Consider the following 16,313-nt stretch of genomic DNA (forward strand, 5'->3'; position numbering starts at 1 on the left):
AAATAAGCTTGCTTATTTGTCTAGTTATCTACTGCTTCCCTCCTCCTCAAGCTAGTCCGTGGTGTGACAGGTCACCACTTTTTCCAGTGGTGAGCAGCGCTGACCTAAAGATACCTGACCAATGTATTTCCGTTAAACGGAAAAATTCCGCATTTTCACTCCAAGTTGCGCCATTCCCTAGGAGGTTGGGACCTAATTCTAACTTTGCATGACTCCGCACAGATCACGGTAAAAATGAATCTGTGCAGACGCCTGTCTTCCAGTCGAACAGAAGCTCTGTCCCAAATCTCATCTTTCCCACCCCGAGTCTCGCTTGAGGAGTGAGGGCCCTGAGAATCGCCCCGCCAGGGTTTAACCTCGGAGTCCCAAGGCGCCCCAAACGCTGCGCAGTGGCTTGCCGCCGCCACGTCAGCCGACGCGCCTAAACCCCAGGGCGCCTGCGCGCGGAAGAAGGGCGGTGCGCAGGCGGAGGACCGCCCTACATCCGGGGCCTTGGCGGCGGCGGCGACGCCGCCGTACGGACGTCACGTGTCTCTCTCCTTTCCATCTCTGGCTAGCTGGGCGCGGGCCACTGCTAGCGAGGCGCGTGGAACCTCGCGCTGGTTCCCCTTCGTCTCCTCTCCCGCCCCGGGCCACTAAGAGTTCACTGACTCTGTGTGAGCCGACCCTGCCGCCAAAATGCCGGCCTATTTTCAGAGGCCGGAAAATGCCCTCAAACGCGCCAATGGTGAGTAGGAGCGCGGGGCGCACCGGGCTGGGGCGGCCGAGGCCTCAGAGGTCGAGGGTCCCAGGCCTGCTTCTCGCTGCTCCGCTGCCTGAGTGCGGCGCGGCCGGAGAGGGGGTTGATGCGGCCTGCCCGCCGACGTCCCAGCCCATGGTTGAGCATGATTTCTCTAATCGCTCCAACCGACCAGGGACAGGAACCGTCGCCCTGGGGACTCTGTCTTCCCCCCGCCGCTGTATGCTGCGTCTTGGGGGCCGCGGCCGAAGAGAGTGGGCTACCCGGGCTGGTGCTTGTCCACCCTGTCTTCCTCTGCCTTGCTCTTCTGGACACGGGTCTTTCGTCTGCTTAGGCCCTGCGCCCCGGGCCGCCATCTGGGAGTGCCGGGGAGGAAGAACATGGCTCCCTCCCGGGGACAATGCACGCGAGAACCTCGACTCCACCTCCCGCTGGGGCCGGGAGCCGGGCAGTCCCACCTCCAGCCCTCCCACGGCCCCTTCCGCCCCTTAAATCCAGCGCGGTTCTTTGCTGGGTCAGGGTCCACTTACCCTTCCTCCAGCCACTGTATCTCTGCTTCGGGGACTCTGACCCATTTAACCTGTTTTTCAGTTTTTTTTTCTGGCACTGATTATTGGCAGCCAAAAAGCTTACTCGGAATCACAGGAAGTTGGAACAGAGTTAGCACTGAAGGAGGGAGGCTTAGAAGTTCTCTCAAAGATAACGAAACTGAGGCCTAGAGAGAGAGAATGGTTTGCCCAAGGTCACTCGGGGAGTTAGTTGTTGATCCAGGGAATAAAACTGTGAGGTCTCTTGACTTCCAGATGAGTCCACAGCGTTACTGCCTGCGATTTCTATTTCCACATGTGCACTTAAGCCGCGGGCCCTCTCGGGAAAAACTTGTGCCTGTATTCGGTAGGCATTTATTACGTTGACATTAAGGGGCTGCAAATCTATTATACATATCTCTGGTCTTTAAAAAGTTTCTCGTTTAGGGTCCCCCCACCCCCAGACTGTGTTAGGGCGTCCAAAGCCTTTATTTACACGCTCCTCCCAGACAAGTCTTGGGTCTGATCCATGTCCTAGATGGATAGACCATGTGTGGTACAGTATTATATTTGTGGAGCTTATTTTGTAAGGTGGTTTGAAAACTTCTCTTTTGAAAAGTCAGTGTCAGTCATGACATAAAATTGATACTACTGATGATCTGTCAGGGCCTGAGATCTGTTTGTCACATGCTTATTATATTAACTAAAAGTAACAATTTGGGGGGAGAGTAAACAGTCTGGAATAAGATAATTCTACATTCTATGGAATGCTGTAATTGTTTTAAAAAGTTAAAACTACAGTTTAAAGTCTGATCAGTACTCATTCTAACCAGCCATCTAATGGTTAGAACAGGGGAGAAGTTTAAGTTTACAGGAAAGACATCAGATGGAAATTTGTCACTACCAAATAAAAAATAACTGTAGCAAAGTTTAAAGTTTAGAAATTTAGGATTGTGTTAAATAACTTGGGTAGAATGACTACTGAGTTTGCTATTGTGGATCTGTTTTAAAGTCATTTGGGTGCTTTTACCAACAGTCATCCCCCCCCCCCCCATTCTGATAGGCTGAAGCACTGTAATCTCCATGGCCTAAATATTACACATTTGATGTGTTCAGGCCTTGTTTCCTTTTTCACTCCTCCCTTCTGAATCTTCACAGAAACTTAATATTTCAGTAACTTGAAATTTAGTGAGGATACATGATGTGTAACAAATCTTAAAACTTTTTTTTCCACGTTTCCGAAGTTGAAATTGATTTGATTCATAAAGGGTAAGGTGGGGAAAGCATCTTAAAGTAGGCAGGATGAGAGGGATACTGCTTGGGTGGGCAGAGTGGATTTTGTTTCTGTAGTTTTCAAAAAAGGCTGTGTTGACTCTTCGCAGCCTTTTTATAGGACGGGTGTTTCTGTGCCTTTGATCTTTTGAGTAAGAGGTATTTTCACACAAAGTATCAAGGTGAGCAGAATATGGACAGCATATGGCACTGACTACAAAACTAGGGTAGTGAAAGCACATTTCATTCAGTGGAAATAATCTCATTTTATCCAAATAAGTGTTATCAGTAACATTTGTAACCTCAAACACATTTAGACCTAATTCATTGCATTGTCTCAGTAAAATGTGAATACATTTAAGTAGAATAGTCCTTTCTTGTTTTTGGAAACAATTGCAGTAGATGGAAGATGAGAGCTTGGCCCAGGCAAACAATTCAGACCCAGGCATCACTTGGGAAAAGCCTTTTCTCATACTATGTTGCTATGTTCCAAGTTAGTCCTAACCCTATAATAGCTTTTTAATTAAACTACACCCAGGATTTAAAAATAAAGTTGTTCTTAAGCCCACAAATTGTGTAGCATTATAGTTTATCTACTTTGTCTGTTGCATAAATAAACTGGTAAAATTGGAGGGTTTGCCTACACTTTTCCTTTATAGACAGATACATAGTTTCAGTCATTGTGTCTGAAAGGTAAACTTAGAATGCTCACCCTCCTGCTAATGCAGTTTAAAATTCCAGGTTTTTATTTTTATTTCAAGAATATCAATCTGAAAAGGAGCATTCTTTAAACATTACAGTAGAGCTTTTAGTGTGTGACTGTTTCTTCCAGCCTCAGTTTCTCCCCCAAGCTAGATAATTCAGAGGAACTAAACCCTTTCTCCTGATCTATGTTAGGGTAAAGGCACCATGGATTATCATGAGAAATCTGTTGCCATTCTAGTTTTTCTTTTAAAACATGCTTTGCTGGTATCCATGTTGTGTGTGTGTATGCCTGTGCGTGTGATAGTTGGATTTGACCTGTAAAAAGTTATTTTTAATGCATTTTCTTTGGCTTTTTTGAATCTATTTCAGAGTTGGTAGTATAGTATCAGATTTGGAGTCATAAATTTTGATTGGCTGTTTAGGTAGTGAGAGATACTTCTATTTCTAAACAAGACCTTTTATTTTTTAGAATGACACAAGAAACCATACTTTCCCATTTAAGAACCAGAGATTGGGAAAGTGAATTAGTTTAGACAATTTAGTATTTTGTCATGCTGGGGCCAGCTCTCAACTTTTAACTCTCTTTGTGCCTATTTTATGTTACAAGATATTGATAGTACTTACATGTACTAGTATAAGATTTAAACCTTCGATATAAGATTGGGAATTGGATAAAATAGTTTATTTGGGTGCTAATGTTGTGATTTTTTTAAAAAGATTTTATTTATTTTTAGAGAGGGGGAGGAAGGGAGAGAGAGGGGAAAAGAAACATGGATGTGAGAAACATGATTTCTCTCTTATGCACCCCCCCAACAGTGCCCTGCAACTCAGGCATGTGCCCTCACCCACGCCCCAGGCTCATGCCCTGAATGGAAATTGGACTAGTGACCTTTAGCTTTGTGGAAGATGCCCAATCAACTAAACCACACCAGTCAGGGCAGTTCTGGTATTCATTTTAAAAAAAAAAAAATTATTTATTTTTAGAGAGAGGGAAGGGTGGGGGAGAGAAACATCAGTGTGTGGGAGATGGAGATACATTGATTAGTTCTCTCTTGCACACCCCCAACTGGGGACCTGGTCTGCAACCCAGGCATGTGCCCTGACTGGGAATTGAACCAGCAACTTTAGGTTTGCAGGCTGGTGCACAATTTACTGAGCCACACTAGCCAGGGCTGTTCTGGAATTTCAGTGTAAAAGATAACATTTAACTAAAAACGTTTGTTCCTCAATTTTTGACTAATAGATGCTGTTTTCTTGTTAAATAATTGTGAAAAACACCTCAAGCTCTGTTGGATTTTAGGAAATAACCTTATATGCATGCTCCAGTAATAAACTCGGTAGCTCCACCCTTTAAAACAGGCAAGGTTTATTATTCCAACAAGGAATTTGGTTGTTTTACATCTTTGCTTCATTTTGTAGGATTTGGGAGAGGGCTAGTAAAATTGACAACTGAAAATGGACTTTCTCTCACAATGGCAAAATGAATATTGAGTTATTAAGTACTGAAGAGAGTTTTGCGTGCATTTGCATGTGAGGACTATGATTTGATGTAGTATGGGGTGAAGTAGGATGCTGTGTAAAGATCTTTGTTTCAGTGTGTTGTTGTGATTTGTCCTGTTGCGAGCTTTGGAACATACTAGAGACTTAGAATATTGTTTGTAGCTTTCCTGTGGGGAGGAGTGTTCCCAGTCAGCATCCCTGAGAGGTGTGTTGGTTGGGAGAAGAGATGCTGGAGAATGACTGAATCTGTAGATCTAGTAGAACTCAGACAAGGGCTCTCTCTGGCTATGCTTTGCCTAACGTAGAGTTGCGTGCTAGATAATGCTGTATACATTGTTAGTTTAACTCTTAACGAATTCTTAGTCTAAACAATTTTTTAAAGGTTTTATTTGTTTTTAGAGAAAGAGAGAGGGAGGGGAATATTGATGTGAGAGAAAGATCGATGGGTTGTCTCTCATACATGCCCAGGCTGGGGACCAAACCTGCAAGCCAGGCATGTTCCTTGACCAGGAATCGAACCTGCCACTTTTCACTTTGCAGGACAGCGCCCAACCAACTGAGCCACATTGGTCAGGGCACAAAGTTGTTTTTGTTTTTTAAGGAGAAAAGATAAATGATTTTAAAAAATGGAGATGTTGTGGTTTCCTACTTTTTTTAGTAGTGTAAACTAGTGTTTTAGTTTTCCCAAATTATTTTTTAAGTGTTCAGTGAAAAGTTTCTGTCTGAAATGTGGCAATTATTTTTTAAAGATTTTACTTATTTATTTTTCAGAAAAGGGAAGAGAGAGAGAGGGAGAGAAACATCAGTGTGTGGTTACCTCTTGGGTGCTCCGCACTGGGGACCTGGCCTGCAACCCAGGCATGTGCCCTGACTGGGAATCGAACCAGCGACCCCTTGGTTCTCAGGCCAGCACTCAATCCACTGAGCCACACCAGCCAGGGCAAAATGTGGCAATTAATGAATTTTAAGTTGAACATAACCAGATGACTTATGTTAAATAACCTTTCCCTCCAGTTTATTGAGGGTTTCCCTCCAGTTTATTGAGGGTTTGTGCAAAGGAAAGCCAAAATTGAGAAAAAAGAAAGTAAGTTTCAACTTCAGTGAGAAATAATGTGAATAGAAGAGCCTTTGCTTTTGACCAAGTTTCAGAATGAGGAAAACACATAAAACATGACATCAGAACTGGGTTTTGGAATATTGCTACATACAGAATGCCTTCAGGTTTAAGCGGTGGTAGATTCAAGAATATAAGTTTGCTCTATATTCGGAAATGTTTTCCCAATGTTTAATTGAGATTTATAGAATTATTCTAAGAGAGTATAGAGTTCCCATATATACCACACACATTTTCTCCTATTAATATCTTTTATCAGAATAATGGTACATTATTCTGATGGTCACAACTAATGAATAAATATTGGTACATTATTATTATTAACCAAAGGCCATATTTCATTCCTATTTCCTTAGCTTTCCCTCTTGTATTTCAGGATCTCATTCAGGATGCATCACCTTAAGTTGTCCTGTGTGTTTAGGCTACTGGTTCTTACAGTTTAGACTTTCTTGTGAGGGGTACTGTCTGTATTCTATAGAATGTCACTCGGTTGGGATTTGTCTATTTTCTCGTGTTTAGACTGGGATAAATAAAGAAATAACTCTGTGCTTGTGTGTTGGAGGACCAAACTTGGTTAAGTTGTTGGTTCTCCCAAACTTGAAGTATAGAATAGCACAATTGAAAGTCCCAGTGAGCTGTCTTGTAGGTGTTTGGAAACTAATTCTAAAGTTTATATGGAAGAACAAAAGACCTACTCTGGCCAACACAGCGTTGAAGAACAGTGTTAGAACACTCTCACCAAGTGGCTTCAAGAGTTTACTGTGTGTTCTTTTTTCAAGACTGAAGTATTAGCAAAAGACTAGACTTGTAGATCAATACAGAACGATCAGAGTGGAGAGCCCAGAATTAGACTGACAAAAATAGTCAGTCTCTCATATTTTTATGCAAGTCTTAGGATGAATTAGAAAAAAATTACACCAGCCAGAGCACTGGTGACTAAAGTCATATTTTATTTGTGGGGAATATTTTTTCCCTTCATGACTTGAGCTTCTGGAACTATAAAATCACTTGGAACTGAATGAAATCTAGCTTCACCTGTAGACCAGATCTTGAGACAAGGCCAGGTTTTCAGTTTTACCTTTGATAATTTTGGCATAGCTTTAGAAGTCAAAAATAAATGTGACCTAAAAAGAGATGGTAATGAGTTTGGAAATTAAGACAGGCTATTTAAAAAGCAAGGTTGAGACTTTGTATAATATCACTGATTTTAATTCTCCTGACTTTTCCAGAATTTCTTGAGGTTGGCAAAAAGCAGCCTGCTTTGGACGTTCTTTATGATGTTATGAAAAGTAAGAAACATAGAACATGGCAAAAAATACACGAGCCAATCATGTTGAAATACTTGGAACTTTGTGTTGATCTTCGCAAGAGCCATTTGGCTAAAGAAGGATTATACCAATATAAGAACATATGTCAACAGGTATGAACGGAGCTGGGTTTAATTTTTGATAAGTGCTTTTAGTAATTTTGAGTTTACCTTTTTAAAGAAATATTTATTTATTTATTTTTAGAGAGTGGGGAAGGGAGGGAGAAAGAGAGGGGGGGAGAGATCAGTGTGTGGTTGCCCCTTACATGCCCCCCAACTGGGGCCCTGGACTGCAACCCAGGTATGTGCCCTGACTGGGAACCGAACTGGCGACTCTTTGGTTTGCAGGCCGTCACTCAGTCCACTGAGCCTCACTAGCCAGGGCTGTGCTTCAACTGAAATAAGTTAATATTCTAAGATATTAGAATATCTTAGAATATTTGGAGAATTTACTGCTTTGGCTAAAAAGTTTGCTCCAATTTTTAACCTTAACTGTAGTAAGTCATACTTCATCTCTTTTGGTCAACCACTAAAGATCCCCAGAGAAAGAGATTGTAATTACTTTTAATGATACTGTTTTTGCTATATTAAGTTTTGTTAGTCCACAGACATATCTGAAAGTCATAACTACATAGATGTATTTTCATTTTTTCCTCTTTATCAGTTAGAAACAGATTGCAAAGTGAGCGAGCGGGTTTTTTTTAAAAGGTTTTATTTATTCATTTTTAGAGAGGGGGAAGGGAGGGAGAAAGAAAGGGAGAGAAACATCGATTGGTTGCTTCTCACACACCCCCAAATTGGGGACCTGGCCTGCAACCCAGGCATATGCCCGACTGGGAATTGAACCAGTGACCCTTTGGTTTGCAGGCCGGCACTCAATCCACTGAGCAGCACCAGCCAGGGCTAGTTTACTTTTCAAAGTTACTGTATATTGTATCATAAAATTTACTTTTAAAATGTTTTATGGTTTGTTCGGATGTGTTTTAAGTTCCTTTTTTGGGGGGGTTAGGTGAACATCAAATCTCTAGAAGATGTTGTCAGGGCATATTTGAAATTGGCAGAGGAAAAAACTGAAGCTGCTAAAGAAGAATCCCAGCAGATGGTCTTAGACATAGAAGATCTGGATAATATTCAAACTCCTGAGAGGTACGTGGGTCAAACTGCTGATAGTCTTTTCTCAGTGTTTGTCTTTACATGTGCCTCCCATTCTTATTTGAAGTAGGTGTTTACTAGAAATACTGCTTACCTTTGAAATTTTAAATGTATAGTAACCAAAAAATCATGGTATTCAAAATTCATACAAGTGGAAAATTACAACCTGCAGGTAAGAGGGTGTGTACTAATTTCAGTGGTTGTACTGTAGATTGGGGGTTCAATACTCGGATGCTAAGCACGACAGCTCTACGTGTGTCCGAAGTTGTAGGAAGAATTTGCACTATTTTATAATCATCATCTGATCATATATCTGATTTTAGCCATATGGCAAAGTAGGAAAGCACATCTAAAGGTGTTTTCGCCTTTTTTTTGTTTTTGTAGTGTCCTCCTAAGTGCTGTGAGTGGTGAAGACACCCAGGATCGTACCGACAGGTTGCTTTTAACTCCATGGGTCAAGTTCCTGTGGGAGTCGTACAGACAGTGTTTGGACCTTCTCCGGAACAATTCTAGAGTAGAGCGTCTCTACCATGATATTGCCCAACAAGGTAAAACGGGAGCTGGATTGAAATGCTGACTTAAAAATAGGGTTTGCAAAAGATTAACAGTTAATGTTAACCTCCTTTTCTCCATAGTACTTATTCTACATAGCTTTTAATCTTATTGAAAGATTGGCATTCATTTGAGTATTAAATAAGTGACTATAGGAAATTTGTTGTACTATTTAAGGTTATTGTATATAAAATTATTCCATTAATGGTTGAGTAACCTTTTAAAGTCATTTTGGAATTTTTGACTTTTTGATTGCTCTGATAAATGAGTTTTACTTTTGTCTCCACTGCTGCATATTCTTGGGGAAGCTACTTAACTATGCACTGGATTTGTAAGGTCTTTTAAAGCTCAGGACTTAAGAGTCCATGAAATAAACATACTTTTCTTAAACAGTGTTATTAAACATAGAACAAGCCTTTTTGATGACTCTGGGTCATTATTAAAAGTGCTCCGTTGTTGGCTGCTCTGTCTGTGGCGTTGCCCATTCTCTCTCTAATACATTCACTCTCATTTTAAACTGTACAAAAAAGAAAAAGTATCCAGTTGTTACACTGCCTATACTTGTAATCTGAAGAAAAGATAGTGTTTGTTCTCCAAATCAGGTGACAGACAGCCATACTGTCACTTGTCTTGTTGTCAGTATAGCCCTTTAACTACTGTATGTGGGACTTGGGGTGGCTCTTGGCTTTTTTCTCCTCTGGCCTCGGCATGAGCTTGGGCTGCTATTCCTTTCACTGTGGGGACGGTTGGTGTAACTATTGGTGTAAATGATTACCTTAAATTGCATCTCTTTGAGGCCTATTGAAATAGGAATACTGTTTTCTTAGAGATGGGCAGCAGAGTTCCCCCAAATTATTCTACTATTGCATATATGACAGAAAAAATTGCTACTTTAATTCATACTTTAAAATTATTAATAAGTAAATGTCCTTTTATTAATAAGTAAATGATTAGAATGGTTGATGTTTTAATGACAGTAGTAGTGCATGTGCACGTCTGTGTGTGGAGTTGAAGTTAGGTCACCAGAAGCCCCCAGTCTGTGCATTTTTCTTAGTGCAAAAGCTTGCTGTCCTTGTAGGTTAGATAACAGACTTGTTCTTGAACAACACGGGTGAGGGGCACCAGGCCTCCCCATTCCGTTGAAAATCTGCGTGGAACTTTTGCCTCCTCAAAAACATGACTGCTAACAGCTTGTTTTGACTAGCAGTCTTATCCATAACAAACAGTGAGCACATTTTGTATGTGATAAGTATTATACACTCTATCCTTATGCTAGCGTAAGCCAGAGAAAAGAAAATTTTAAGAAAATTATAAGGAAGAGAAAATAAATTTTCAGTAGTTTCTGAAAAAATCTATCTGCATATAGGTGAACCTGCACAGTTCAAACCTGTGTTTAAGGGTCATCTGTATGTCAGGCTAGAATTTTTTTTTTCTCTTTTGGGGTTTGAAATGGTAAGTATTAGAAAGGTGAATCCCTGCTAGACCTAAATTTGAATAATTTCCCATTCGCAAACTCAGAACTATATTTTAGTCCTGGGACAGGACTGATGACTGTCCAAAAGGGGGTCAGGGCACACAAAGTGAGTTTGGTAAGTCTTGTTAAAATAACTGATCTTAATTAATTAATACACAAAATAAAACCTCTTCCAGTACTTAAGTTGATGATGGAAAGTACCTAACAAGTCTTATATTTATGCTTACAGCTTTCAAATTCTGCCTCCAATATACCCGTAAGGCCGAATTCCGTAAGCTGTGTGACAATTTGAGAATGCACTTGTCTCAGATTCAACGCCACCATAACCAAAGTACAGCAATCAATCTTAATAATCCGGAGAGCCAGTCAATGCATTTGGAAACCAGGCTTGTTCAGTTGGACAGTGCTATCAGCATGGAATTGTGGCAGGTATGGAGTGAGTAGTAATAGCCTGTATTACTTTTATCCCTTTCCTGAGTATCTTTATCTTGATACCTGTTAGTTAATTTCAGTAGATGGGTCAGCAATTCAAGATTATCTAATGGAGTAGGGAGAGATCTGCACAGGGACACTCAGAATATTTTGGTTCTAGTTCCTAACTCAAGTCTGGGCCAAATCATGTCACCCTTTTGGACCCAGTTTCTTTCCACGTGAAGCAGCTCATCCTCAGTGCTCCTCAATGTGTAGCTCAATGCCTGGTGCCAGTCTGTGAGCTTTTTACTGGTTTGTGGTGAAATAAGTCTAGAGAAGACACATTTACAAAGTTTTTTTTTTTAAGCAGCAATTTCACGGTAATTTTGTATCTGTTTACTTTGATTAAAAAAAGCAGCTCATCTTTCCACTTTATTTTTGTAGCAATTTTATTTTATTGCGTAAGGGTGTTGGTGGTGACAGGTTGGAAATTAAAAACCAAACTTGTGCGTTACCGCAAACAGAGGTGTGCTGCACAAGGTTGTCTCCTGCATTTCTTAGCGTTGCTTCGGCTAAGTTAGAATACATGGTGGGGAATCCTACGTTGGAGATCTCACCAGTGTTGGGAATAGTTCTCTGTTTGGCCTTCTTACTCTTAAGAATTCCACGAAGACATTTTCACATGATTTTGTAGTCATAAGGTGAACCTTTTATATATTTGATCCCCCCCAAATCTAATTGAGATTATAGAGGAAGAAACTAAAAATCTTATGAAAAGTTTTCCAGCCAAGTGAAAATGCGGTTTGATTTCCCACTCCTTATGAAACCTTCCTTTTCTATAGGGATACCCTTAAAACACCTCCCTGAAATAAAAGTAAGCATGTTCGTTATAGAAAACATGGATAAGTAAAAAGAGGACAATATTCATTTGTGATCTTGAAACTTGAAAATAACCTCTATATTGTGTTTGTGTCCTTCTGGGTTGTTCTGTGTATTCCCCCAAGTGGTATGTGATTATACACATCTTTCTTAAAAAGTCTGCTGTCAACTTTAAGGAGTTTAAGGATTTGGTATTTTTGCAATTAGGACATTTTTAAGAAAAGTATCATACTAAGTTATAGGTGAATAAAAAGAACCACACTTGAAAGCATTTTATTTGCCACTTCTATTAAGTATTTTGTGCTTTAGGTTTTATAAAGAGATTTGAATTAGATGGGTTTTTTTTGTTTGTTTAGAATGCAATGAGTAATTTATACTGCTAATTTTAGGAAGCCTTCAAAGCTGTGGAAGACATTCACGGGCTGTTCTCCTTATCTAAGAAGCCACCTAAACCTCAGTTGATGGCAAATTACTATAATAAAGTCTCAACTGTGTTCTGGAAATCTGGAAATGCTCTGTTTCATGCATCTACGCTCCATCGCCTGTACCACCTGTCTAGAGAAATGAGAAAGAATCTTACTCAAGACGAGATGCAGAGGTAAGATGTTGCAGAATTGAGATTATGAAGCAGCTGTTTACTACTAAATGCCGCGGTGCGGTATGTTGTAGATTAGGGCTTCTCAGCCTCTGCACTGTTGACATTTGATTGGGTATGAATAATTCTTCAGACCCAAAAAAACTTGGTTTTTTTTAAGGCCCTTCTGTAAGAGAGGACCTTAACAGAGAGTACTGAATAAAACAGGCCTCTCTTTAGAGAGCTCTGCAATAAAAAGCACCAGATTATTCAGCTTTATGGTGTATCTTTGCTTACTCAAGCGTGTTGCCTGAGACGCAGTTGGGAAAGTGGAAAGCGGGCAAGGCCAGCCTGCGGCCGGGGCTGCAAGCTCGCAGCCCCCAGTGTCCGACAGAGTTCACCTTTCCTTTCCTCTTACGTTTTTAGGGGGGCTGAAATGTAGCTTTTGTTTTCTCCTCTTAATTGTGTTCACTTACGGGCCTTACAAGTTTTTCCCCCTTTCCTACAGTCATTTTTCCCTTAAATTTTAAAGCTGCCTGGTTTTTGTAAGGAGCTAGGGGGTGTGCAAATGTGTTTCTCTTGTCTTTTAACCTAGGCTTTCTCTAGCTAGAAACCGTCAGCAGTAGTAAGTGGGCAGATGAAGTTCTGATTCTCCAGGTATTCATTTTAGCACGGCCCATTTCTTAATTGGCTGAATGCCTTGATGAATAATACTTACAAATACAGCTCACATGGTGGTATACATATTCTGTCACTGGCACATTGTACCGGATGATCAGAGAATAATCTCTTTCTGCCTTTTAAGTAACATTTACAAGATTTAATAGGTTTGTAATTTTGTTTTCCAGAATGTCTACGAGAGTGCTTTTGGCCACTCTTTCCATCCCTATCACCCCCGAACGAACCGACATCGCCCGACTTCTGGACATGGATGGCATTATAGTTGAAAAACAGCGGCGCCTCGCCACACTGCTGGGTCTTCAAGCCCCACCCACGAGAATCGGCCTTATTAATGACATGGTTGGTACATGTTTGACATTCTTAGAGCTTCGAACAAAACTTGGGTCAGGTTTTACAGTTCCTGATGATACACTGGGGGTTCTGATGCATGGAGAGATTTTAAAAACTGGTGTTACAGGTCGGCATTGTGTTCACTTGAGGTGGTTTGTCTCTAGTGGCTGAGCTGGATTTAAACTTGATGTAGGAGATGAAACATGGACTAGCTCTGAGGAATAGTATGGGCCATACCACTCAGTAAGAGAGAATGATGGGCAAGAAGGTTCATGGCTTATTGCAGGGGGCTCTAGGAAGACTAATCGAATGTACAGAATTGGAAAATAGGCTAAATGCAGATTCCTAGGTTTCACCTACTACACACACTAAATCAATTTTAGAATATGGAGCCTCACTTTGTATGTTTACGGTGTTTTACACTGATGGAACCTTTTTAAAAAATATTTATTTATTTTTAGAGAGAGGGGACAGGAAAGAGAAAGAGAGGGAGAGAAACATTAATGTATGGTTGCTTCTAAATGTGTCCCCCACTGGGGACCTAGCCTGCAACTCAGGCATGTGCCCTGACTGGGAATCGAACCGTTGACCCTTTGCTTCACACGCTCATGCCCAATCCACTGAGCTACACCAGCCAGGGCTGATGGAACCTTTTCATTAAGCAAAACTTTGTCATGTGAATGCCTCTTATGCCAGGCTAGTGGTATGTAAATGGAATTTGTATTCCTGGAGAGTTTAGATTTTAGGGATTCTGATGTACCGTAGTGTGACTTAGTAGTTATTGTGGTATACCTCCAGCAAGTTACTCCACACAAAAAAACCGGACAAGTGCTTCAGGAAAGGCCTGCCTTTCTTGGCAGAATTGATCATTTTAGGTAAGAACTACAATAAATTCGCCTATGTTCATGGGGGATACGGTCCAAGGCCGCTAATGTGTGCCTGAAACTACCTAAAGTAACTGAACCCAATATATACTATGTTTTTTCCTATATACTATGTTTTTTCCTATATGTATATACTTAAGATAGAGTTTAATTTATAAATTAGCCATAGTAAGAGATTAACAACAGTAACTGATAATAGAAAAGAACCATTATGCCCTGTTATGTGAATGTGGTCTCTCAATGTTAATGTACTATACTTGCCTTTTCACTTAATGGCAAGCAGTTTACAGCTTTGGTATCTCCAGTTGTCAGCATCACTGGTCTCACTGGAGCCTTAAGTGGAGTAAGGGTGGCTGGGACTCAGGCAGGGATACAGCTGGTCGGATAACCTGTGAGGCCACACAGTGCAGATGCGCAGGACCAAGGGATGATGTGGCGTAGAGCAGGGCCGCGTGAGATTTCCTTACGTTACTCAGAGCGGCACACAGTTTTAAACTTGCAGTTTGTTTATTTCTGGTAATTATAATATTATAAGTAGTGATGCTGTGATAATTTTGTGAGGTTAAGTTATTTATGAACTCTGGTATTTTACTTGTTATTGATAACAAGTTAGATTATTTTGGCCACATGAGTTATATTTGTAAATATCTTGTTGGTAGTGTTTAGAGTTTTTATTTCCTTTTTAAGTTCTTACGGGGCTTTTCACTGTAGATAGTTGCATAACGTGGGGCCAGAGACTCGGCAGTTGTCCTGGATTTCTCCTCAGTAAAGTTAAGGATGGGGGCTAGGCAGTCTTTCATTTTTCAGATTCCAGGTTCAGTTTTCTTCAGTTTATCATCTGTTCAGAATCCCAGTTTGAAAACTTCCTTTAGCAATTCAACCTATTTTAAAATTTAATCTTTATTGTATTTTTTTCCTGTATGTATATACTTTTCCTGTTACTATTTAATCCTCTTAAACCTGCCTTCCCCCAGCAGTTAAACCTTGTGTTTTGTGTACTGTAGGTCAGATTCAATGTATTACAATACGTTGTCCCAGAAGTAAAAGACCTTTACAATTGGCTGGAAGTAGAGTTTAACCCACTGAAACTCTGTGAGAGAGTCACAAAGGTAGGCCTTTGCATTCAATTTTGTGTTGGGTCACCCTGCGAGCCTGTCTTCCTGCAGTTTTAGTTTATGTTTCTATTATTAAGTGCGAAGTATTATATTGTCCTGTGTATTTGAATTCAGTGCACATTTCTTGTTTTTGTTTGTTTGTTTCTTTCTTTCTTTCCCTCCCTCCCTCTCTTGCTTTCTTTCTCTTCACCTGAGTGCATGCTTACTGATTTTGTTAAAGAGGGGGTTGGGGGGAGGAAGGGAGGGAGGAAGGAAGTAAGGAAATGAAACATCGATCAGTTGCCTCTTGTACGCCTGCCTGGAGGACCAAGCCCGCAACCTTTGGGTTTGCGGGAGAACACCCCGACCAACTGAGCCACTCTGGCTGGGGCTTCAGTGCACATTTCATTGTCTGCTTTCTTTGTGACAAGAGAAAAGGTATTTCTGACGTGGGAAACAAACCTGCGGGGGTAAATTAGCAGCATGACTTATCTTAGCTGTTGCTGCCAGTCACCGTTAGACAAGACCCATGAGTTTTGTAATACATTCTGCGTTTGTGTTGTGTCACGTTTTTGTATGTTAAGAAAATTGGGGAAAAATTTGAAAAAGTTGTGTTAGGTGTTTTAGTGTCTGTCACATAGTAAGTACAAGTCTTTGTCAATGTAATGTGTTTTCATAGGTTCTAAATTGGGTTAAAGACCAACCCGAAAAGGAACCAGAACTGCAACAGTATGTCCCGCAGCTGCAGAACAACACCATACTGCGTCTCCTGCAGCAGGTAAGAATGGGAAATGGCTGCTTTATGTAAGAGCTGGAGTTTCTTCCCTGATGGTGTCGATTGTGAAACTGAAAAATTGAAGAATGGCCTAGGAAGTGCAAGACTCCCCAAATTCTGCTCTGTCCAAAATCAGTCTTATTGATATTTGATTCGGGGAAAAAAGACTTCTGTATAATTTATGATTTTTTTCTTTTTTTTTACGGAATACTCTTTGTACATTTTTTCCTTGTTGGTAATGGCTTTTCATTGCCCAGGGCACCGTAACTTACTTATTCAGGCTATTGCTGCCATCTGTGTTTCTGGGCTTCTTGCTGTCAGAAGTGTTGGAGTGAGCATGTTTG

General features: G+C 40.8%; 1 protein-coding gene across 2 annotated transcripts in view; it reads left to right on the forward strand.

Annotated features, from left to right (window-relative positions):
- The first annotated feature begins 520 nt into the window (after positions 1-520).
- The window catches only part of EIF3A (eukaryotic translation initiation factor 3 subunit A), a 34,951-nt gene continuing 19,158 nt past the window's right edge, over positions 521-16,313 (forward strand). For both annotated transcript variants that reach the window (XM_037059661.1, XM_037059662.1), the window contains exons 1-9: positions 521-727; positions 7,087-7,277; positions 8,173-8,309; positions 8,700-8,863; positions 10,571-10,770; positions 12,021-12,229; positions 13,054-13,225; positions 15,105-15,209; positions 15,874-15,972. In XM_037059661.1, coding sequence (XP_036915556.1) covers positions 679-727; positions 7,087-7,277; positions 8,173-8,309; positions 8,700-8,863; positions 10,571-10,770; positions 12,021-12,229; positions 13,054-13,225; positions 15,105-15,209; positions 15,874-15,972 — 1,326 coding nt within the window. In that variant the 5' untranslated portion in view covers positions 521-678. The remainder of the gene's footprint in view (positions 728-7,086; positions 7,278-8,172; positions 8,310-8,699; positions 8,864-10,570; positions 10,771-12,020; positions 12,230-13,053; positions 13,226-15,104; positions 15,210-15,873; positions 15,973-16,313) is intronic.

The sequence above is a fragment of the Sturnira hondurensis genome, unplaced genomic scaffold (assembly GCF_014824575.4).
Source record: "Sturnira hondurensis isolate 20B ecotype Veracruz unplaced genomic scaffold, ASM1482457v3 Scaffold0011253, whole genome shotgun sequence".
In the NCBI taxonomy this organism is placed as follows: Eukaryota; Metazoa; Chordata; class Mammalia; order Chiroptera; family Phyllostomidae; genus Sturnira; species Sturnira hondurensis.